General features: G+C 40.0%; 1 protein-coding gene across 2 annotated transcripts; it reads right to left on the bottom strand.

Moving 5' to 3' along the window:
* Window positions 1-242: 242 nt before the first annotated feature.
* LOC122001278 (probable phospholipid-transporting ATPase 4) lies at window positions 243-8,067 on the bottom strand. 2 transcript variants are annotated; one of them, XM_042555940.1, is made up of 12 exons: window positions 7,792-8,067; window positions 7,584-7,661; window positions 5,409-7,380; window positions 5,212-5,322; window positions 4,771-5,047; window positions 4,602-4,690; window positions 4,195-4,282; window positions 2,007-2,216; window positions 1,784-1,909; window positions 1,595-1,693; window positions 1,293-1,484; window positions 243-1,208 (listed from the first exon to the last, which is right to left on the bottom strand). In XM_042555940.1, exons 3-12 carry the CDS (start codon window positions 7,220-7,222, stop codon window positions 534-536), a joined length of 3,681 nt encoding a protein of 1,226 aa, XP_042411874.1. In that variant the 5' UTR covers window positions 7,223-7,380; window positions 7,584-7,661; window positions 7,792-8,067; the 3' UTR covers window positions 243-533. The 2 variants fall into 2 exon arrangements, with proteins under 2 accessions (XP_042411874.1, XP_042411873.1); XM_042555939.1 differs by lacking the exon at window positions 7,584-7,661 and having other exon boundaries at window positions 245-1,208; window positions 7,792-8,064.
* Window positions 8,068-23,172: the final 15,105 nt, after the last annotated feature.

Below are 23,172 nucleotides of genomic sequence, written 5' to 3'. Positions count from 1 at the left end.
CTTGTATTGTTGGAGTGCACAGGGAGCAATCTTGTTCTCTATGCGAGCAAAGCTCTGACACTTTTAAGAAGACATAGAGACGAATAGATCATCTCCTGAAATATTATTAATTATTTCTCCATTAAAAAAAAGTTTATTTAAAATGTTTTACAGTGTTTATATACAAAGAAAACAAGCTCAAAATAGTTTAAAATCAATAATGACGAAGCCTTTCCAGTATCCACTACTCACATTGAATGATTGAACAAGATAAAAAACTTGACTGTTCCTGTAAAAAGTAGCAACAACAATGGAAATGAATTTGCTTTACCTATAAAACAACTATTTCCATGAAGCAATCGATGTTCCACAATTTATACAATGGGAAGCACTTAGCAAACCCTGAAAGAAGACTTCTATTTAACGAATCAATTAGCTATCAAAATTGAATAATTGGGATTTGGAAACCTTAACTATAGTAAGAAGGAACATAAAAATGTATGTATGTATGTGTATACGGCCTCAGATGATCTGTTCTTGTACAGTTTTAGGCCTCAGATGATCTGTTCTTGTACAGTTTTGGGCGAAGTCGATAGGACTCTCTTGTTTAATCTCCCTCTAAGATGCCTGATCTTGGCATCGACCCTAGCAGTAAACCCAATCTTAGTCTTTTGACGAGCCTTGTTCTTCTCTCTTTTCCACATGCGTTGGTCCTCCACGTCCTTCTTGTAATATTTGATTTCCTGAATCACATGGTGATCCAATGGATTGAACATCCTCTGGAAGGAGATGTGTACCAAATAGGGAATGTTGCATGCACAGGTGACTATAACAGTTGCAATCCAAAACATGGGTGCTGGTCCGATAGCTTCCGAGAGTATCTGGTAGGAGTTCTCGGAGATTGTTTGAGACGAGGCTCCGTATGCAACCAAGAATAGGTACCATGTGGCAACACTGCCCCAAACAAAGAGATGCTGGATCCATGTGAAGTGGCTCATAATAAGGGCAATTTGCACATTGACTACCCAAATGATGCAGGTGAACATTGTGGTTCCGACAACAGCCATATCTGCCGTCTGCCCTCCGGCACGAAATGCCTGATGGTATAGCATCCCAATGTTGAGGAAGTATATGGCGATTGATGTGTAGAGGCCATTGAACATCCAGCCAATAATCCTATACCAATCGAAAAATAGGTTCTTTGGTCCTTGTTGGTACAATGCTGGGAACTGCAAAACCAGTTCACTGGTCTTAGTTGGTGAAAATATTGTGGGAATATAATGGTAGTTGGAGAAAAAAGCTTACTGGAATACCTGTAAACATACATCAGAAGAAACATCTTGCTCAAAGGCGCCTAATGTTATGACTGGCAATGATGTTAGAACGACATTGAACAGGAGCATGTACCAGTTGTCATATACTGATTGCCCAGAAAAGCCAGTGTATGCCTCAAAGTAAAATATTGTGAGCCCAAATGCTATATTTTTATAGAAGAAATAACAAATCTGAAACGAAAAAAGAAAATTCTGAATCAGTAATTTTCTACACTAAAAAGGTACCTAAAAGCATTAAGTGCAAAAGTACTGCAAAATTAGTTGTAGTCATTTGCTCTCACCATAAGTGCTATCCTCTTGTAACACCAATGGCCGTGGACAACAAGAAGTCTTTCTAGGAATCTAAACTGAGAAATGGAGAAATCACTAGCCATGACTGCCTGCGAAAAGTCATCGAAATCATGTAATCAGACTAGCAAGTCCATAATTACTGAACTTTAAACAGGTGCCTATCATGTAATAATACCAACCTGCATCCCTTCCACACCACTGATACCAACACCAATATCAGCCTCTTGAATCATGCCTACATCATTTGCACCATCACCTATGGCTAAAGTAACTTTTCCTGTACCTTCTTTTACTAACCTTGTTACCTAAAGCAAGAGAAAAACAGTTTCTCCTAATATAAAACTTGCATTGCAAATTTAGCACATGAAAGTCACTGAATGAGTAATAGATAGCATAAGATACCAGTGCTTTCTGCCTAGGTGAGACACGGCAGCATAGGACAGACGCACAATTGACTGCTAGGTTCAGGAAATTATTCTTCATATCATCCTCTAATGCATATGTCAGAGTTTTCCCATCAATTATCAAAGCAAATGCTTCATATGGGTCCTTCTCCAGCATGACCATTCGAGAGGCATTAGCTATTTGCATCGAAAGGTTCTCTTTGGCTGCCTGATCAATCACCAGAGATAAATATTTTTTTTTCATGAACCAAAATAGATGTAACAGTTAAAATTAACAGGAAAACTAGCAGGGTTAGATGCCCACGATTGTCCCCATTATCTATGTTTATTATTTAACAATATAAACTACTTTTAAACCTTGTATTAATTAGGCCTAGTATTTGCAAGTTGATTCTAACACTGCCTCAGACTCACTAAAAAATATTATGAAAGCTCAACTTGCATATATAACCAAACTAGGACTGATTTGATAAAGCAAATCCGCTGACTAGAGGTTATTTGCATAAACGTTTGGTTATCATTTTACAATTTTACATCTCTTGCAAAAAATTGACAAGACCAGTTTGCAGGTTCAGATACATACTACACAAGTTTAGGACCTATTTATGATCTGCAAATAAATGACTCAACTTGCTTGTGACTGATATATATATATATATAATAATAATAATAATAAATAAGTTAAATACGGAACATAATATCATATAATATAACTATATGGATTATATTCAAAGTTTTTGTATAATTAAAAAAAAATAGTGCATTGTTTGTGTTTTGTTTATTTGAGTTTGTTAAATGAGTTATCATTTCACTTATATAATTATACTAGTCATGTCGCATGTCCGTCTAACCATTTTAATTAACAGGTCTTAGTTATGGTTCAATAATCGATCATCCTATTTATAAATAGGTCATGTGCAGATTATACAATTTGACTCATAGATTAAATGAATGGGTCGAGTTTGAATTGTTATTCCAAGGATCATAGGTTAATGAAATACTACTAGTTTATATCCCATGATCCCAACTGTCAACTCAAATTTTGTAGAGCTCACTGTGAATATCCTAAACAAAAAGGGGGACAGCTCCTTGTTTGCCAAAAAAAAATAAATAAGTGGCCGGCGGGGACTATTGTTCTTTCACTTCCTAAGGTCATGACCATTATTTTTGGGCTAGCAAACAATGGAAATTATAATTATGTATATTAATCTCAATAGGCTTCTTGAAAGAGTTATTGCAAGTTTTTGAGAAGCACTTTCAACGATAGTTACAACTAGGAAACACCAAATCTAAGCCAATAGATACTTTCTTAACCAAACCTAAAGTTCATAAGAAACTATAGGTTGCAAAAGAGAATATGATGTCTATTGACCCTTCTGAATTGGGGAAAATTAAGAGCAACCTTAAAAGTCAAAATCCTAAAATGAAGTGCTTCACAAAGAATAAACACGAAGCTATGTTACTCAAACTTGAGTATCCAACAAACATGTAGATTGTAGTGTCGACTATTTCTAAACAAATCTCACATGCTCAATAGGAATAAATTTCCACTTTGAATATCGGTATTTGACATTCATGTGAAGGGAATAGATGAAAAGTCCATGTATCAGATACCCAGAGCTAGTGGCGAAGACAAAAAGGAGCTTGGTGTGGTCCAATGCGCATGTGAGGAAGGGAGAGCAATGAGAGTTTCTCTTGCACAAGGATTCTCAGCATGGCAAGATGTTTGTTATGTTGCTCATACAAGAGGGGCATATTTGTGATTTGGCTCGGAGAAGCTGAAGATGTTGCAAAAGCAAGTCAAAGATCTTTTATCTGCACAAATGCTCAAGAGGGCTTCTACAGTTGCAAAGATGTTGTCATGTTGCACATAAATGCACTCTAGGGTTTAGGGTTACGAATAACATGCATCAAAAGAATGTTACCAATTCACGGAAGATCAGCATTGGGGAGGCAGTATCATGGAGGGAGCTCTAACACCATGTTACAAATAATAGGGAAATTATTACGATTTGATGGCCATAACAGTACGCTCAGCCTATGTTTATTTTTCATTAATGTAAAATTACACTTATAAACTTTCTGTTACATGGTATTTATGATTAAGCCTCTAGCACTTCAATTTGATCCCTGGTGGTAATTGAATACAAGTGGATAAAAGTGGAATGAAAATGACAACCATTTACCTTGTTAGCATCTTGTACCAGCATGTCATTGTTTACAGTAGATAGATAAATTTGTTTCATGCCTTGCCTAAGCAAACTGCAAGCAAATCTGAAAACAAAAGAATGGTATAAAAAAAAAGAATTTCCTCATCAATACAAAAGATTTTATCCCATCATTTATGACTTGTGGTCAGCTATCTGAAATTGTTAACATACAAGACTTAGAAGATGGCTATGTGAACAACTAGAAGGTGCTTGTTACCAAGTTGCTAAAGATCTTGGCATTTGTTGCCAAGGTCTTGAGTGCAAAATTTGGCCTCACCAAATGAATGTTTGCTCCCATAGAGAGAGAGAGATGGGGAGGCCATTTTCCTTTCCCTTTCCTCAATAAAACTATGTGAATGATTAGAGAGGCCACATATTCGTACCCTATGTTAACTGCAGTTTCAATCTTGTCACCCGTAAGCACCCAGATCTTGATACCAGCCTGGGCTAATTTGTCTATACATTGAGGAACCTGTACAGGAAGCAGGGGCATTGTTAGATGAAGTAAGGAAGAAAGAACTACTAGTCATAGAGAATCCTTTAAAAGCTTACTCCTTTCTGTAATTTATCTTCCACAGCAGTTGCACCAACAAGAATCAAGTCTCTTTCCATTAAATCAGAGATTCGCTCAACTAGAGCTTCTCTATCAGATCCAATAGTAGTTTTCGCTTTTAGGAATTCCGCATTCCAAGCAGAATATTCAGATTGATCTAGCACTTTATATGCTAGTGCTAACGTTCGCAACCCTGCTTCTCCATATTCAGTTAAATGTTTGCTTGTTTCACTCTCATACAATCTTCCATTTTTAGCCAGTCTATCAAAAATGATGCTGTGCAAGAGAAATAATCTCATATATCAAATATGAGTTTCAGTTTAATTTACATTCACCCATACATCAGTAATTTCTGATCTGACTGAACACTTAATTGGCACAAACAGATATATCTGCTCACAAAAATTTAGATTCCACAAAATGAAAGTTAAGACACATACCTATCAGCACCTTTGCAGAAAAGGAAAATTTTCCCAATCTCATCACGCACAATTACAGACATTCTCTTCCTTTTGCTGTTGAATTCCAACAGATTGAGAATCTTCAACTCCCTGTAGTAGAACAAACCATTAAGTTGCCAAGAATTTCAAATGAAAATAACAACCTAGTGATTACAACATGCAAAACAAGTTGTTACCTCTCTATGGAGTCCTCGGATGGAGAATATTTCTCCCTAATGAACACACTAGATTGTGTTCTCTTACAAAATTCAAAGCCAAATTCCCTAGCTGCAACAAGAAATGCTACTTCATCTGGAGATTCAGCTTCATAAGTGAAGCCATCAGTTTCCTCATTTGGTTCAGGAATTGCAGTGTGGCACAAAGCAAGGATCCTGAAAAACAGAAGAATGGTATCAGCTGTGGGCTCCTTTGCCCAATTTCCATGCATTAGCCTCTCATCTTCAAAACTGAAACCTTTAATGGGAGGCTTTCTTGGATTATCAATGGTGAACTTTTTCTCATGTATCAAATCAGTTGCTGGTGACCCATGAATATATGCATCATCTCTCCAAATATCATGAGTGCCACTTTGCGGCCGAGGAGTACCAGTAGCTTCTGATTCCATCTGCTTGGCAGCAGCAATTTCCACTTCACTAGAAAGTACACCATATGAAACTCCGGCAATGGAACATTTTAAAAAATTCATCTGGTTGCATGTTAAAGTACCCGTTTTATCAGATAGAACTGTATCAACTTGCCCAAGCTCCTCATTTAAGTTTGAAGTTCGCGCTTGTGCATGATTTCCTGTGTCCTCGTCGTACATGAGAACATCTCCATTAATGAACGTAGCTTGTAAGACCTTGACAACTTCTATAGAAACATATAGAGAAATAGGTATCAGATATCCATAGAGAATAAGAGCAGTTATCAGATGGAACAGACCAGATAACGCTGCCCTTTTCGGATCATACAAGCTCGTTCCCTTATCTGGCCGCAAGTACCACCAATCTGGCATCTTATATTTGGTGATCACAGCAAACCCTATTGAACTAATCACTGAAATGAGTACAAGAACAGTAAAGAGAAAGTATATGATTTGATCCATTTTCTTCTCGATTCTGCTCCTCTTAGAAGGTGATTTAGTGGCATTCTGCATAACTTTACTATCATGACCAGTAAAGATAGCCACCCCATAGACGTAAGTAGTGTTCCTAAGCTTGGAATCTCTGAGCAGAATCTGATTTGGCTCAAGCGAATGGAGCTGTTGTTCAAAGTCAATATTACCTACGAAGGTATATAGACTAGGATTTGGGTCTTCACACCTTATGATAGCTGTAAAATCTCTGAAAGTCTGATCATCATCCAAAGCCAGAGTTACTTCCAAAGACCTTTTGACCTTCAAATTTGTCTCACCGTCCAAATTCATTGTCTCAACATAACAAATCCCGTCTTCATAGCTTGAGGATAGTAGAAGCAAGTCAGCTGGAAAAAATTGGTCCTTCTCAACCTTCACGACATCCCCAACACGAATATTCTGCCATTGTTTGTAACTGAACTGTCCCTCTGCCCTGTGGACACTGACCTCTCGGCTATTTACTTTCAAATCTTGCATAAATCTCCGCCAATCTTCCAGTGCTTCTTTTGCCATACTCAACCCAACAACAAACGCCAGAGGCGCAATCATGCTCACTGGTGTGAAAGGGGAAACAGGGGTAAGAGACAGGACTGCAGCCAGGAGAAAATAGACATTGGCTACTCGGCGGAATTGCTCAAAGAGCGCTTTTGGAAGGAAAGTGATGATATTGTATTTCGTGGTGGTGATATAATTGCTGGTGTACTTCAAGGGCTTCTTACGGTGGAGCTGCGGCTGGTTGCAGTGGACAATGCGGGAGTAACCGGGTCCAACGAAGGAGGAAGGTTGCTCATCATCTAACACGGTCGGGCGGACGCAAGCAAAGCTGTAGAGCTTGCTCCATTGGAGCCGGTCCCTTCTCCTCCCTTGCCTCGCCATTGCTAGTGGGTTGGTTTCAGCTCAGACTCAAAAAAAAACAAAAACCTTTCCACACCAAATCAGGGAGCTATCTCTCTCTAATCCCAAATAACAATACGGCCGACACATCGATCAAAGAAGTTTACAAAAGTTTGGGTGGACAAAATTCCTGCGACTATCTGAAATTTTATCAAAAACAAGCGAATTAAAAGCAACTCAACGCTCTGTTACAGATTAAAAAAAAAATGAAAAAGATTAGGTTTGAACATTGCAGCCAGTAGCATTTAATGATGCTAGCTCAGCGTCCGGGTTTACTAGACTCAGAACAAAATCCTTTTTTTTTTTTCTTTGCAGTTCGAACCGAAAAAAAAAACACACACACCCCCACAATTATTGGATCTCCAATTCACACAAACACCTCGAATCAGGTATGCTTCATCCCAAATCTCCACGATTAAATCTAAAACAACACGAAGGAAGGAAAAAAAATAAAACCCCAGAATTTCGAACTGAGTGAAGTCTACGAGATAGTAAGCAATCAGAGATACTAGAAAAATAGATCGGAGATTCAGCACATAAATAAACATTACCCGGAATCGTAATCAAGGTTCTTCAAACGCCCAACATTGAGTGACTGCACAATTGCTCTCGGAGTAGATCGACCGCGGCGCGGATCTCCCCTTCCTGTGCGATCTACCGATTGAGTTGGATCGGAGAGGAACGGAGATCGAAGCAACAAACAGACGGGATTTGATCTCACTGAGGGAACTCACGTCAACCGAGTTAAGTCTTCGGGCATCAAAATACTCGTATGTAATATAAAATTTTAAACGACCCGAATTAGAATGAGTTTAACAATAACTTCGCTGTTTAGCTGTGTCGCCTACCCCTTTTGAACGGCTTACATCCACCCCGCATTTATACTCGGTAATTTAACCCGGGCCCACTGCTCGCACCCAATGAACGAACTGTATATTGCGCCAGTCGGTTACGCAAAAGAGGACAAGTTTGAATGAAGCCGATGCGGGACCCTCGCGGCGTGTTTCACTAAGTGCCACGCGCGACGATGCGACCGGCCTTGCACCGTAACTAGCGAGGAAGCACTCTTGCAGGCGTTCGCCTCTGCCGGCGCGGCAATGATCACAAACAGATCCCGTACAGGCCTGAGACGATGCTTCACTTTAGAGTTTACCTGAACTTTTATTGGATAATTATACGGAGCCCGTCTCCTGTCTCCAATGATAGACCTACCGATTTTCCACGTGGTTGGCCGGGTTCAATGGTGGTAAAAGGAAAGTTTCATTTAGCACCTTAGGTTTTTGGAATATATTTCACTCTTTCAACATACCATCTAGAGTTTAAGTATTTACTATCAAAACCCATTTAAAAAAAAAATAACAAAGGGATGTTCCATATTTTGAAAATATTTTTGTCCAAGTTTCAATATTATTTTTAAAATTTTAATATAATTAGGTCAATTTTGATAAATAAAAGAGATTTTAATTAATATTTTAAAAAATAAATACTAAAACTATTGGAGCAACTTAGTTACATATGTTATAATAATGCTTGAACAAGATTTTTTTTAATTTTGTTAATGTAAAGGAGAGAGGAGATGAATCAAAGTATACAGTATGTATTTGGGTTTTTTTAATTATTGGTAAAAAGGGAGATTAATATTTCTTTTTTATTTGTTGGTGGCTCCATTTAATGCAAAGGATTTGATTGAAAAAAACCAATCGGCAAGCATTTATTTCTTTCCAAAGTTGCAATGATGCTGTCTACTTTGTCAATTTTTGGCATGGATTTTTCTCTTCTTTTATTTTTCTCCCAAAATAATTAAAAACATAAATTAGTTTAATATTTGAAAAGTTTGGTCAACGTTAAAACTAAAATTAACTTCACTCAAGGAATGTAATTATGTGTTTAATTTAAAGGCTAAAATTTTATTATTTTGAAGAATGTGTATCTATTAAAATTTATCAAACATCTTTCATAGTTTTATCTTCTAAAAAAATAATTATGTAGTTGATATATTTTGTGATTTTACATATTATTTTCATTCTCGATTAATTTGGTTTTCATAAATAGTGGAAAAATTAAATTACCTTTTTAATGTGTCTATTGATACAAAGGTATTTCCATGTCATTATTTAGTTTCTAATAATATAAAGCACTTCCATGTTTTAATTAAATATTTATATTTGACTTAAAACTTCTTTTAAAATATAACCAACAAGGTGGGTTTGGTATTAGAACGTCCTGAAAATATTCAAACTACGGTTCCCATTTTTTTTTCTTTTAAAAAAATAATAATAAATAAATAAGTAAACACATTTTTTATTGGAAAAAAAATGTTTTTGTTGCATGACATGACATCCATGAACTTAGAAGCAATGTGTTTGCAATTAAATAGGGTATGGCCCATGTAGTTGTTGCCCATCGCCATTGGGGCCCACGAGATTAATAATTCATCCATTTGAAATTATCTGAATACAACTCAACCCATCAAGTGATTAGGATATAATAGAATGTTTAACTTTATAAAAATCATGGGTTAATGTCAATTAATAATTTGTTTTAATTTTAATTGGAAGCAAATTAAGTAGGTTCAATGAAAAGTGTTTAGCTATCATGCACTAGATTAAATAATATACTATTGTGATAAAAGAGCAAAATTTAAGCTCATTGTGCCGCAGCAAGACATTTAGTAGATTACCCAAGATCCCAAGTATTTAGTTTGAATCGTAATTACAGTGTATCATAAGATATTTTTCTCTAGTAGAATGAAAAATGTGAGACGTTGACTATTAAGTGAGGAGTCACTTGCACTTCGAAATTTACTCAAATAGTGAAACAGGAGAAATATCATTCCACTCCAAGATTGATTGAGCCCGTGAATTATAAAATACGCAAAATCTGAATGTTATACGAGGGCTTTGGAAAAGGGAAAGATCATATTCTACGATTTTTCGTTAATTTATGTTGTTAGAGCATCCACACAAAATTTTCTATAATATCTTAAAATTTTAAAATAAATCATCCACTTTATTAAATTTAAACAACTATTTTTCACTATACACTATATCATATACTCTAAAATTTTTATTCTTTATTTTTTATTCTTTTCTTTTTTTTTATTTTTTTATTCTCTTCTGATATATGCTTTTCATTATCAAATCCATTCTTTTTTCTCTCTCCTAAATTAAATAATATTTTAATATTTAAAGAATATATTTCATTTCCTAATTTAGAAAAGCACTATTGGTGAAATCTAAATTTATGGAATGGATATGATAGCAAATATAAGAGCATACATATCAATTACCCTAAATTAAATTTTTATCTTAAATTTTACATTTTGTGTAAAAAAAATTACACCCTAGTAGTGCTTTAAATTTAGATAATGGATTCTATTTTCTAAATATTAAAATAGTATTTCTCTCTCCTTCCTCTAATAATAAAAAAAATTTCTCACTCATCCATCTAATAATAAAAAATAGAAAGAAAAGAGAAAAAATAATAAATATATGGTAAATTATAAGAAAGCTAAGTATGATGTGAAAAATAGATATCTAAATTTAATAAAATAGTTATTTTATTTTAAATTTTAGATTTTAGATAAGGATTTTAATATGGGCTGTCTAAAGATTTTTAATGTAAAATTTAAGTTTTTATACTATTTTGTAAGTAAAATTCTTATATAAGACTTTTTTTACTTTTAAAAGGAAATTAATTATGCTTTTCAAAGAGCGATTATCTAATAATTCAGTAGACAAGAAAGTATTATAAAATGGAGTTAAAATCACGCGAGTATCTTGTATTAGTATTGTTTATCTTATTCGTTTTTCGTATTTTATTAGAGAAATTGTCCTAAAATCCTCATGCAATCTTAAATATTTGTATTTGATCCTCTCCCATAATCGAGGGGGCAGAAGCTAGGGATCTGGCACTTCGATTAATTGTGTATTAACTTTACGTGGCCCTGCAATCACAACTACGTCAGTACCGAGCCAGGGAAGGAGTCCCCGGCGTTGGCCCTCCGACGCTCAAATCAGTCACCGACGATGTGTAGAAGCAAAGTAACGAACAGTAGAGCAACAGTGTATTATCGCATACCTCCGTTGAAACTTGGACCCCTCTTTATATAGGACTCCTATAGCGCGTGTGCACTCTTCTCAAGGCATGCGCGCTTCTCCATGATTTTCATGAAAAGATGTGTCAGGAAAGTATCTCTAACACAATACCTTAACGAGCCGAGCATATTTCTGACGTGACAGTAGAAGTAACACAATACCTTAACGAGCCGAGCATATCTCTGACGTGACAGTAGAAGTTTCCGTCATACGATCCTCTATCTGTCCAAGCCACCGACCATGTTGTCTGTCGGTAGCACTGGCTCCCAAAAGGATACCGACAGATACTCCTTTTGTCTGTTTTTGGGTCGAGCGGAAGAGCCGCTCGGTCGACCTTCATCTTGTCCGAGCACTATCTGCCCCTGGGCCTAGTAGGATAGACGCTCGGCCGACATTCCACTATCCTTTGTTCCGCTGATGCACCGAACGGGATTAGTGCTTGGCTGACGGATCTGCTCCTTGGCCAAGTCGGGAAGCCGCTTGGCCATAATATTGATGTGTCTGAATGTAGTCTGCTCGGTCGTCACTCCGCTCTATTGATTTCAAGGATTGATGTAAGGTCGAATGGGGTTGCCACTCAGCGCGCCTTTGCGGATACCTGATACTTGCTTTTCGGAGCGTCGGATGCTTGGTGTGTTACCGAACTGTACTGACGTTGGAGCGGGTCTTCTTTATCCCCGTCGAGCGAGTGGGCTGCCAAACGACCGAGGATATAGGGTGTTAACCTTGACTTTGACCTACACCATGGTTGTGACCCTCCGCGGGGTGGGCCCCTTATCACTACATCACATGTCTCCCCCTCAAGTCTAGTCAAAGGAGGCTACAAGTCTGACTGACTGAACAGTTTGTCTCTGAAACGGTTCTTCCGCTCGGATGTAGCTCCTCCCCTGACTTTGGGTCGATCGGCAAGATGAGCATTTGGACTTGGAACGAATTTTTCCTGGTTTTTTGTGGACGAAAACAGTTGGGGATGATGTCACCCAAATGTCTTGGGAATCATGCGGATCTTGGTGCATTAAGGTCGAGCGCTTTCCCATGCCTACATTAAATGCTAACCTATGGTACAATGCCATGTGTAGCGCCCCCGCTTGCCGCACGCTTGACACGACGGACGATGATTTGACGCTTTGGAGGTTCAAAATCAATGGCTCGATCTTGTCATCGGATCTGGCGCCCTAGATCGGACTGTCTCTATCGGCCAAGCCATAGGTTTATAACCTTACGGCGCCAGCTTCTCCTCCACATTAGCGTCTTCCTCGAGAGCTGTCGGTGACCCATTCCCTTGCGACCTTCCGGTGACTTCCTGCGTCCCCTCTCCGGCGACTTCTTCTTCTCCAGTAAGCTTTCCTTCCTTTCTTGATCATCCTCTATCCTTGGCCTTTCTTTTCACTCTCGGTCTTCCAGTTGTGTGCGCTTTTCGTTCGCCCTTCTTTTCTTTAAATTTCTCGATCTGTTTTGACAATGACGAGCTCCCCATGATCGTCGGACGTCGCTCCCAGACTCTGGTACACCACCATAGAGACCAGGTTCGATGAGGGCGACGCTGAAAGCCTCAAGAATGCCTTTGAGATCCCCCCATCACAAGCTCACTTTAGCTTCTTCTTCTGATCGGCCAAATGATCCACCGACCGACACCATCTGTTTATTCAAGGATCATTTTGTGGTCGGTCTTCGCTTCCCTATTCACCCCTTCATTATTGAAGTCTATAATTATTTCCGTGTTCCCCTTCCGCAACTTGTGTCGAACTCCTTTCACCTTCTGTGCGGTGTCATTGTGTTGTTTCGGGTGCATGGCATCCCTTTGACTCATCAAATTTTCCACTACTTCTATTACCCCAAACAATCCGAACTGGGGACTTATCTGTTTCAGTCTCGGGTCGGGTTGATTTTCTTTGATAAAATGTCGACTTTCAATAAACATTGGAAGGAATACTTCTTTTTTTATGCGTTTTCCCGAGAGCCCAAGCTTTCGGACACGCTGGCAAGTCGGCTTACCTCCTTAACCCGATCTGAAAAAAATACAAGAGCCACTCGGACTACCTTCATGCTGCATCCATGCTGGCCGATCAGAAGTATGACATCCACAAGTTGCTGCTTGAGGGTGTGTTGTACATCTTTAGCTTGAGTCCGATCTGCACTGGGTTCCCGAGCAGCTTAGGTAAGAGGTTACATGTACGTTTTACCTTTGATTCTAACTGATTTTTCTGCTTCTTTTGCAGCTGAAATCATGTCGCATGCTCGGATGATCGGCTTTACGAAGCTTCAGGACACCACGATCAAGGCGATCTCTACTGAAGAATTGGCGAGCCGCGACCTATAGTCGGTCGGCTCTCAAGATGAGAGCGCAGCAACTCCCGCCCCGACAAGTGGAGGGGCAGCTAGCCGAGCACCCAGTGTTGAGGTTGCTGGCGGCTTGAAGTAACCATCCGAACGGGTGCCTATCGCCCGAGCAGAGAGTTCAGGCTCTTTTGGCGAGCCGCTGTTAAGGCGTAAGAGGCGCCGAGCAGAATCTTCGTGCTCTGCTACTTCGGTGGTGGGGTCCGCCGAAAGGGTCAAGGTCGGCACCTCAAATCCCCCCGCAGTTCCTGAGACCACGCCCGAGAGATCTTCCGACCGAACTCCTTCGGTGGCCGAGCTACCACAGGAGCTTATTGCCGCAGAGCCCTTGGCCTCCATGCCGCCATCCTCGCAACCATCGAGGGTTCTGCGATCGGCCATCCTCCCAGCATCTGCGTCCCGGCCGATCGCTCTAGAAGCCTCAGCCCACTAGGCCCCGGGCGGCCGACGATCAATCACAGCGATTCTCCATTTACCAACAGAAGAGTACAGCGAGCCGAGCGCCCAGTCGCGCACTCTTGAGCATCAAGTCATCATCCAAGGCCCTCTTGTCCAAGTCTGGGAAGAAGCCCGAGCCTGAGAGACGGTGATGCCCCCGGGCGCGCTCGCCAATAGTCATACATAAATGACAACTGGGGTAAGCTCTTATTGTAATTATCTTTCCTCCGATCGGCTCTAACCCCTTTCACTTCTTGTAGTATTGGGTGGAGAGCCTGACCATATGTCACAGACTCGCATATTTAGAAGATGAGTTCAAGAAGCTGAGAGCCTCAAGCAGCCAACCCGCCACCGATCCGAAGGAGGTGGCCAAGTTGAAGGTTGACCTAGAGAAGACAACCAAGTTCCTTGAGGCCAAACGGGCCAAAACCTCTGGCCAGGAGGAGATGCTGAGCCGACTCAAGAAGCAAGTCAGCACCTTTGACAAAAAGATCAAGTTGGCCATCGTTAGGAAGAACCGGACCATCGAGGACCTAGAGCTGAAGAACAAGGAGGTTCAAGACCTCGCCAACAAGCTTAAGGAGGCTGAAGATTTCATGGTGACCAAGCAAGCGTGTCGGTCAGGGTCGAGAAACTGAGCTCCAGGGCCAGCTCTCTGATAAGGACGTAGCACTGAAGCTGGCCCAAGATGAGCTAGGGAAGGTGAAGACCGAGCTGGAGGGCTCCCGAGCGGCGTTGAAGATTTATCAAGACGCCGAGCTGAGTCGATTTGCAGTAATGAAACAGAACTACATCCGCTCGAACGTATTCAATGATAAAGTAGGTGCTCATTATCTTCAGCTATGTAACCTCACGAAAGACGAGACGATCAACCAGCTCAAGGCAGGCGACCACCTTCTCGCGACCTTGAAGGACAGTGTTATCAGTCGGGATAAGATGACTGAGTCACTACCCGACGACGCTCTGGATTACCTTGAGTGAGGTCGAGCGTTGTAAAAATTTTTGAAGTCTTATATAAGCTTGCCCATTCAGCGAATCTCTTATATTTAGCTTACCACTATAATTTTGAGAATTTTTTAGGTCTTAATATATGTGCGCTCGTTCGGCAAAGCATTTCCCTTCACAGCGTCTCCTGCTTTGACTGTAAATGCTCATGATCTCGTATCTGTGACTAGCCGCTTGACCGTAAGAGCTAGCTCGGGTTTAAGGTCATCGCTCGACCGTTGGTGAAGACACGTATTTAACGTCATCGCTCGACGATTTGGTGAAGAATCGGGTTTAAGGTCGCCGCTCAACCATTGGTGAAGACACGCGTTTAACGTCGCCGCTCGATGATTTGATGAAGACTCGGGTTTAAGGTCACTGCTCGACTGTTGGTGGAGACACGCATTTAACGTCGCCTCTCAATGATTTAATGTGGACCCGAGTTTAAGGTCGGTGCTCGACCATTGGTGGAGACACGCGTTGTTGGATCGTGAAGAATCGATAGAGGGGGGGTGAATATCGAAAAACGTTCGTAAAAAGTAAGCGCAGTGGAAAGACAAAAGACAAGCCAAAGGGAACACAAGGATTTACTTGGTTCGGAGCCTTTGGCGACTCCTACTCCAAGGCCCGCACACGAGGGTACTTTCGATGGGCAATTACTAGCAATTCGAAAGTCTGAATACAAATTGAGTACAGGAATGCTAAGTAAATTAAAAGTAATACCGACAACAAAAGAAGAACAACAAAAGCAGTGCATGGTCGGAGTATTTTCGCAACGTCGCAGGAGCACAGGAGAGCAGATCGTCAATTCTGAATTTTTTCTTGAGCTCCGCCTTTGACCCTCCTTTTATAGGATGTTTGAGGCGCCTGGATCCCTTCCGGGCGCCCTGGTGTGACGTAGCAGTCCCAACCAGCGAGCTCCACGTGTTGACGCCGTGACTTGGAACTAATTTGCCTCCAAGCGCCCGGATCCCTTCCAGGCGCCCGGATCCCCTCCGGGCGCCTGGACCCCCTTTCTCCAGAAGCTCCTTTTCCTGCAAGACAAGGTTAGTCCGAGGCAATGTATATCCTGTAAAACAAAGTGTTAGCACAGTTTATAATTTGATATAAAGAGTATGACTTAGATTCCGTCTTTCTGAGACCGGAATCTAGTCAAGATCTCGACTTAGAGTTCCGAAATGGTTCTAAGTCAGATCGGCGCCTAAGTTCCCTTCCCGAGAATGCGTCCTCACAGTCACTCCCTTCCAGGGACTTACCTTTACTCACCTGCCAAACGTCCGATCAGCTCTTCGACCCGTCTGGACTTCTCGCCAGCTATCCGATCAACCCGTCGACCTAGCTAAACTTCTCGCCAGCTATCCGGTCAGCCTGTCGACCTAGCTGGACTTCGTGTCAAGCGTCCGATCAGCCCGTCGACCCGCTTGGACTTCGTGCCAACTATCTGGTCTACCCGTCGACCTAGCTGGGCTTCATTGCCAGACATCTGATCAGCCTGTCGACCTGTCTGGACTTCGCCTGCACACACGATCAGAGTGTTAAATAACGACAGACCTAACTTAACCTAATTTGTCATTCATCAAAACTTGAGTTAGACTGTTAGTGCTAACCGCACCAACAATCTCCGCCTTTTTGATGGAATGACAACCTGGTTAAGTTAGTGAAAAAATATGTAAGTAAAAAAACAAGCATGATTTTTAAGGTTTAAGTTAGTTTTTAAATTTGACATTTTGTTGCTCTAACTTAATCACCTATCCCTCTCCCTTTGGCATTCATCAAATAAGGACATAGGTCAAGTAATCAATATTACAGAATACAGATAAAGTAAAAATTACAAGAACTGATGTCAAGTTAACTTAGGAGAGTTTAAGCTTTTGAAAACTTGTTTAAAGATAATTGTAGCAAGCTAACTTAGTAATGAGTTAGTATATTTTGAGTAATTTTTAAAGATAATTTTTATAAAATTAATTTATTTTTCAAAATGAATTTGCAAACTTAGAAAGAATTTTCCAATCAAAAATTTGAAAGGCTAATTTTCAAGTATAAGTTTAGGAAAGCTAAGTTTAGACAGTCTAATTTTCAAACATAAGTGTATAAGTTCCAAATTTCAAGATCAAGTTTTAAGTTTTCAAAATAAGTTTTAACTTTGAAACACTTTTCAGACATAAGTTTTCAAAATCAAAATTTCAAAACTAAGTTTGAAAATTCTACTTTTCAAAACTAGTTAAAAGTTATTTTTCAAAACTAAGTTTGTAAAAGATTCAATTTTGAAAGCCTTAGTTTATAAAATCCAATTTAAAAACTTAGTTTTATAAAAGCTAGTTTTCAAAAATAGATTTAACAAATTAGATTTCTAAAGATCAAGTATTAGAAAATTTTTAAGAAAAGACATTACTTTTAAAACGGAGAAAATAATTTTGATATTAAGTATGAAAATAGATTGATTTAATCCTCCCCCTAAACCTGACATAATTTTTTTAATTAAATCCAACTTTAGTAAGATAATTTTGAAAAATAGTTTTGTAAAAAGAATTAAAGAAAATCTTTGTAGAATTGATCAAATTTTCAAAAAGAAGTTTTTTGCAAGTTTAAAACATGATAAGTTTTATAAATGCAAATGTAAAATTTTCAAGTCGAATTTCAAAATTAATTTGTATTTAATTTTCAAACTAGGTTTGAACTTGAAGCACTTCTTCAACATTTTTCAAAAACAAATTAAGTTATTTTTAATAAAGGAAAAATAGATATTTAATTAATTCCTCCCCCTGAATTTGATACTCCCCTTGACTTTATTACTCTCCTTAATTTATTTCTCCCTCTTAAGTTAACACTAAGATTTGGATATATTAATATTCAAAGCCTTAACACCTTTTTATTTACATGAGTATCTCTATATACTTGGTATAATTATTTATTTAAGTTTAATTAATCAATTATTTTAAAATTAATTAATTTTAGATTCAGGTCCTTAAACTTTAGTTTAAGGTTAAATAAGATAACTTGTTATTAATTCAATAACAATTAATCATTATCAATAATTTATCGATTAAATTTTACTTGATTCAATAATTTAATACTTATTAAAATAATTTAAATTTCATATTAATTGATTGAGTTGATTTAATGATGTGCTAGTTATAACTTTAACTATTCATTTACTGCCTTAAGTAGGATTAACTTAGTTTCAAGTCAGCATTAATTCGAAGTGTAAAAGTAACAAACAATAGCAGCTATAGAGTATTATCGCATACCTTCGTTGAACCTTGGACCCCCCTTTATATAGGGCTCTTGTAGCGCGCGTGCACTCTTCCCAAGGCATGTGCGCTTCTCCACAATTTCCATGAAAAGATGTGTCAGGAAAGTGTCTCTGATACAATACCTTAACGAGCCGAGCATATCTCTGACGTGACAGTAGAAGCTTCCACCGTATGATCCTCTGTCTGTCCATGCCGCTGACCATGTCGTCTGTCGACAGCACTGGCTCCCAAAAGGATACCGACAAATACTCCTTTTGTCTGTTATTGAGCCGAGTGGAAGAGCCGCTCGGTCAACCTTCATCTTGTCCGAACACTGTCTGCCCCTGGGTCGAGCAAGATAGACGCTCGACTGACATTCCACTATCCTTTGTTCCGCTAATGCGTCGAACGGGATTAGTGCTTGGCTGACGGATCTACTCCCTGACCGAGTCGGGAAGCTGGTTGGCCATAATATTGATGTGTCTGAATGTACTCTGCTCGGTTGTCACTCTGCTCTGTTGATTTCAAGGATTGATGTACGGCCGAACGAGGTTGTCGCTCAGCATGCCTTTGCGGATACCTAATACTTGCTTTTCGGAGTGTTGGATGCTCGGTGTGTTACCGAGTTGTACTGATGTTGGGTCGGGTCTTCTTTATCTCCATCGGGTGAGTGGGTTGCCCGAACGACCGAGGATATAGGGTGTTGGTCAACCTTGACTTTGACCTACACCGTGGTCATGACCCTCTGCAAGGTGGGCCCCTCATCACCGCATCAGTATTCAATCCCCATGTCTAACCAAATCAATTTATTTATTTCAACTCCCTAACCCATACAAAATTTAGCGCAGCGGAAAATAAACCAATAGAAACGAAAATAAGGAAGAGCAAACCTCAAACTCGAACTCGACGATGTAACGAGGTTCGGAGATGAAACTCCTACTCCTCGGCGTGTCCGTAAGGTAGACGAGCCCTATCAATCCGTCGGTGGATGAGTCCCCGGAAAACCGGCTAAAACAAACTCCTTCTGGGTGGAGAAACCTCGCCACAATACTTTCTTGCAACAGCAAGATCAGAGTGTACAAGAATACAGCAAGAAACTAAGTACAATACAAAAGTAATAACCCTAGCTTGCCTTCTTGTCGACTGGATGAAGCAACAACTTCACGAGACGCCTACAACAGCAGGAACCAGCCGATGAAGCTCACACGAAGCTTCAAGCAGAAGCGAGCTCAGCAAAGCTCAAATTACAGCAGTCAGAAGAACAGCAGCTCAAGGAGGAAGAAGCAGTATTCTGAGCGGCCCTCGATCTCCTTTATAACTGCGCAAAAGAAGACAGCGAAGAAGGCGGAGATAGCCGTTGTCACTCACAGCGGCTATTCCGGACCGATCAGCTCACCTTCCAGGATGGGTCTGATCGGTCATGGGACCGATCGGGCTCTATCTTGATCGGTCCCGGACCGATCAGAGGTCGATCAGTAACTCTGATACGTGATCAGGTCATTCTGGGACGCAAGAACTTTTGATCGGTCCAGGGACCGATCGGCACCTCTCCCGAACCGGCCTTCGATCATTGTCTCACCGATCGGTGCGGGCCGATCGATAACACCGATGACTCGTTGTTTGGTTCTGATCGGTCACGACGATCCGGATCCGATGTATCATTGATCGATCGAGCTTGGTTTTGCCCAAACCAAGTCCAAACCTTCAAACCAACATCTAGTCAACCTTTACCTTGGTACTTCATGCTTAGCATCCGGTCACTCCCTTTGGACTTCTCCCCAAGTGTCCGGTCAATCCCTTTGACCCACTTGGACTTTTCTCTTCGTGTCAAGTATCCGGTCACTCCCTTGACCTACTTGATCTTCTCAACACCAGATGTCCGATCACCCTTGATCCATCTGGATTTTCCCTTGCCCGGCTTCACTCACCAGGACTTTCACCTGGCTTCACTCACCAGGATTTCCAATCTGCCCGGCTTCACTCACCAGGACTTTCCAACTGCCTGGCTTCACTCACCAGGGCTTTCACTTTCACCTAGCTTCACTCACTAGGGTTTTCACCTGGCTTCACTCACCAGGATTTCCAATCTGCCTGGCTTCACTCACCAGGACTTTCCACATCCGGTCCAGAGAACGAGCTACCGAGCCCTCTCCGACCTAGTCCGGAGAACGAGCTACCGAGCCCTCTCCGACTTCCACTTGCCAAGTTCCCATACTTGGACTTCTCCGTGCCAAGTCTCCATACTTGGACTTTCTCCCGTGCCAAGCTCCCTGCTTGGACTTTTCCCATGCCAAGCTCCCTGCTTGGACTTTTCCCGTGCCAAGCTCCCTGCTTGGACTTTTCCCATGCCAAGCTCCCTGCTTGGACTTTTCCCATGCCAAGCTCCCTGCTTGGACTTTTCCCGTGCCAAGCTCCCTACTTGGACTTTTCCGAGTCAGGTCAACTCACCTCGGGTCAACCAGGTCAACTCGAATCAGGTCAACCAGGTCAACCTTGACCTAAGGTTGCACCAACAATCTCCCATCAAAATACAACTCTTTTGTTCTTGTCAAACATCAAAATACAACTCGAGTCAGGTCAACTCGAGTCGGGTCAACCAGGTCAACCTTGACCTAAGGTTGCACCAACAATCTCCCCCTTTTTGATGTTTGACAAAACTCATAATCAAACCCATAATCAAGTTAGGTTAACCCGATAACCTAACTTAGGTTTTCCAATGTTCTTTCCTGAACATTCTCCCCAAACCTACACTCTCCATTCTCCTTTCTACTCTCCCCCTTTTTGACACACATCAAAAAGAGTGAATCAAGGTCAAGAGTTTCTTCCTAATGAAAGTCCCATACCTTTCATTGAAACTCTTAATTTCCCCCTTGACACTAGAGTCAACAATTAACTTAGTGATAATCCCATATCACTTAAGTCTTTAGGAGTAAAAACTCACCCTAAAAGTCAACTCCCCTACTAATAGGTAAAACTCCCCCTAAAGATCAACTCCCCCTTGACCATTGCACCAACAATGTCTTGGAGAGTTTCAAACCTTTAGAAATCCAAAGCACCAACTTTATTTCTGAAATTTCAGAAATTTCAGACAGCACAGTCGAAACTGGCACGCCCTGATCGGTCACCAGACCGATCAGGTCTTCCCTGGATCGGTCACAGTGACCGATCCACACAGACCTGGACCGATCAGGGAACCTCCTGATCGGTCCACAACTCTGATTTCTGATTTCTGAATTTTTCTTCTCCCGAAATTCAGAAATCTCTAGAAAATTACAGAAAATTCCAAAAATTGTGAAATTTTGAGGATACATTCCTCATAACATATACTATCATGGAAAAATAGTTTTCTATGAAAATAGGTTCCATTTTTCAATCTTGATACAAAGTTCAAAAGTCTTTGAAATAGCTCAAAGTTAACTCATCTTTGTATCAACTTGTTCAATGATGAATGCTATCACTAGAAAAGCTTCATCAAGGTTTTTCAAATTAATTTTGAAATGATTTTAAACCCTTCAATTTAGGACCATAATCTTAGGGCTAAATGTACATGACTTGTACACAAGCTTTCCCTATGATCCCCAATTTCGAATTAGGCTTATCTAGGTACAATAACCATGCACCTTGATCCTAACTCATCATCCTAATATCTCACACACATCTAAGGTGTATCAAAAACACATCCAAGTCAATTTTGATGTGAGATATGGGTTTAGGTTATCTTAGGCTAAGGTCTCATGCATTTTCTAAACATCAATTTGATTTCCATATCAAATTGTGTTTTTAACCTTAAATCAAATTAATTGATTATAAATGCAAAAGATGATGACATGGCATAAAATGATATCATACATAATAACATGTGCCAATGTCATGATGTCATGGCATAAAGTATGAAACTTAAATAAAGCATGACATTTAACTAACCTAAGCATTATCATGACATTTTAAATGATCATTAGTTAAATATAATGTCATGACATGCCATATGACAAACAATACATGGCAAAAAATATATAAAGGTATAGAAAATACCTAATTATAGCCTTAGTTGTCATTTTTGATAATTTTGATCATTTTGCCATAAATTCCATATTCCTAAGTGTAATAGACCTAAAATCATATACTAAAGATTTTTAGATCACTATGTGCCAATTAGATTGACCCTAGAGAATTCCTCAAATATGATTGGCACATCCTAATCACCTTAGGAATAACTTTTAATTTCATTTTCAAGGCTTGATTACACCTTGAAAATTCCTAAAGTGCCACCTTTTGTCATGAATAGATTAACTACCTATTCAATTAAGGTTGGCACATTCTAATCCATCTAGCGTGATGGAATCATGCTCTTAGGAACCCAATACCTATTTGAGCTCATTGAGTTCACTAAATATTCACTAGGGATGACTTCCCTAGCAACCCTCCTAATGACCCTCTTAGGCTTTAAAGCCTTGGCCATTTGGAACTCATCAAGATCAACTCTAGGGATGACTCCCCTTGTGACCTTGGTGATGGTCTTCCTAGCCCTAGGTCTTGTTCTATAATCGAATGAAACATTATGATAAGTGGGCTTGACCACTTGAGACTTAGGTTTGTGACTCAAACCTCTCATGTCCTTGGGCTTTTGCTTTTGACCCTTAGACCCTAGAGTTGACTTCTCCAAATTCTTAAGGGTCTTTTCTAAGGTGTCAAGTCTTGACCTCAAGACTTGATTTTCCTTTTCTAATACCTCAAGTTTTAATTTGTCATTTTTCTTTGAGGTATACCTAGGCATATGTCTAGTTGTTTTGGGATTCCTACTTAGGTTTTCCTTAACCTTAGATGAGTTAATTCTAGGGTTGGT

The sequence above is a fragment of the Zingiber officinale genome, chromosome 7A, assembly GCF_018446385.1.
Source record: "Zingiber officinale cultivar Zhangliang chromosome 7A, Zo_v1.1, whole genome shotgun sequence".
Taxonomy (NCBI): domain Eukaryota; kingdom Viridiplantae; phylum Streptophyta; class Magnoliopsida; order Zingiberales; family Zingiberaceae; genus Zingiber; species Zingiber officinale.
The sequence above is the reverse complement of the archived record's forward strand: the minus strand, read 5'-3'. Positions and strand labels throughout refer to the sequence as shown.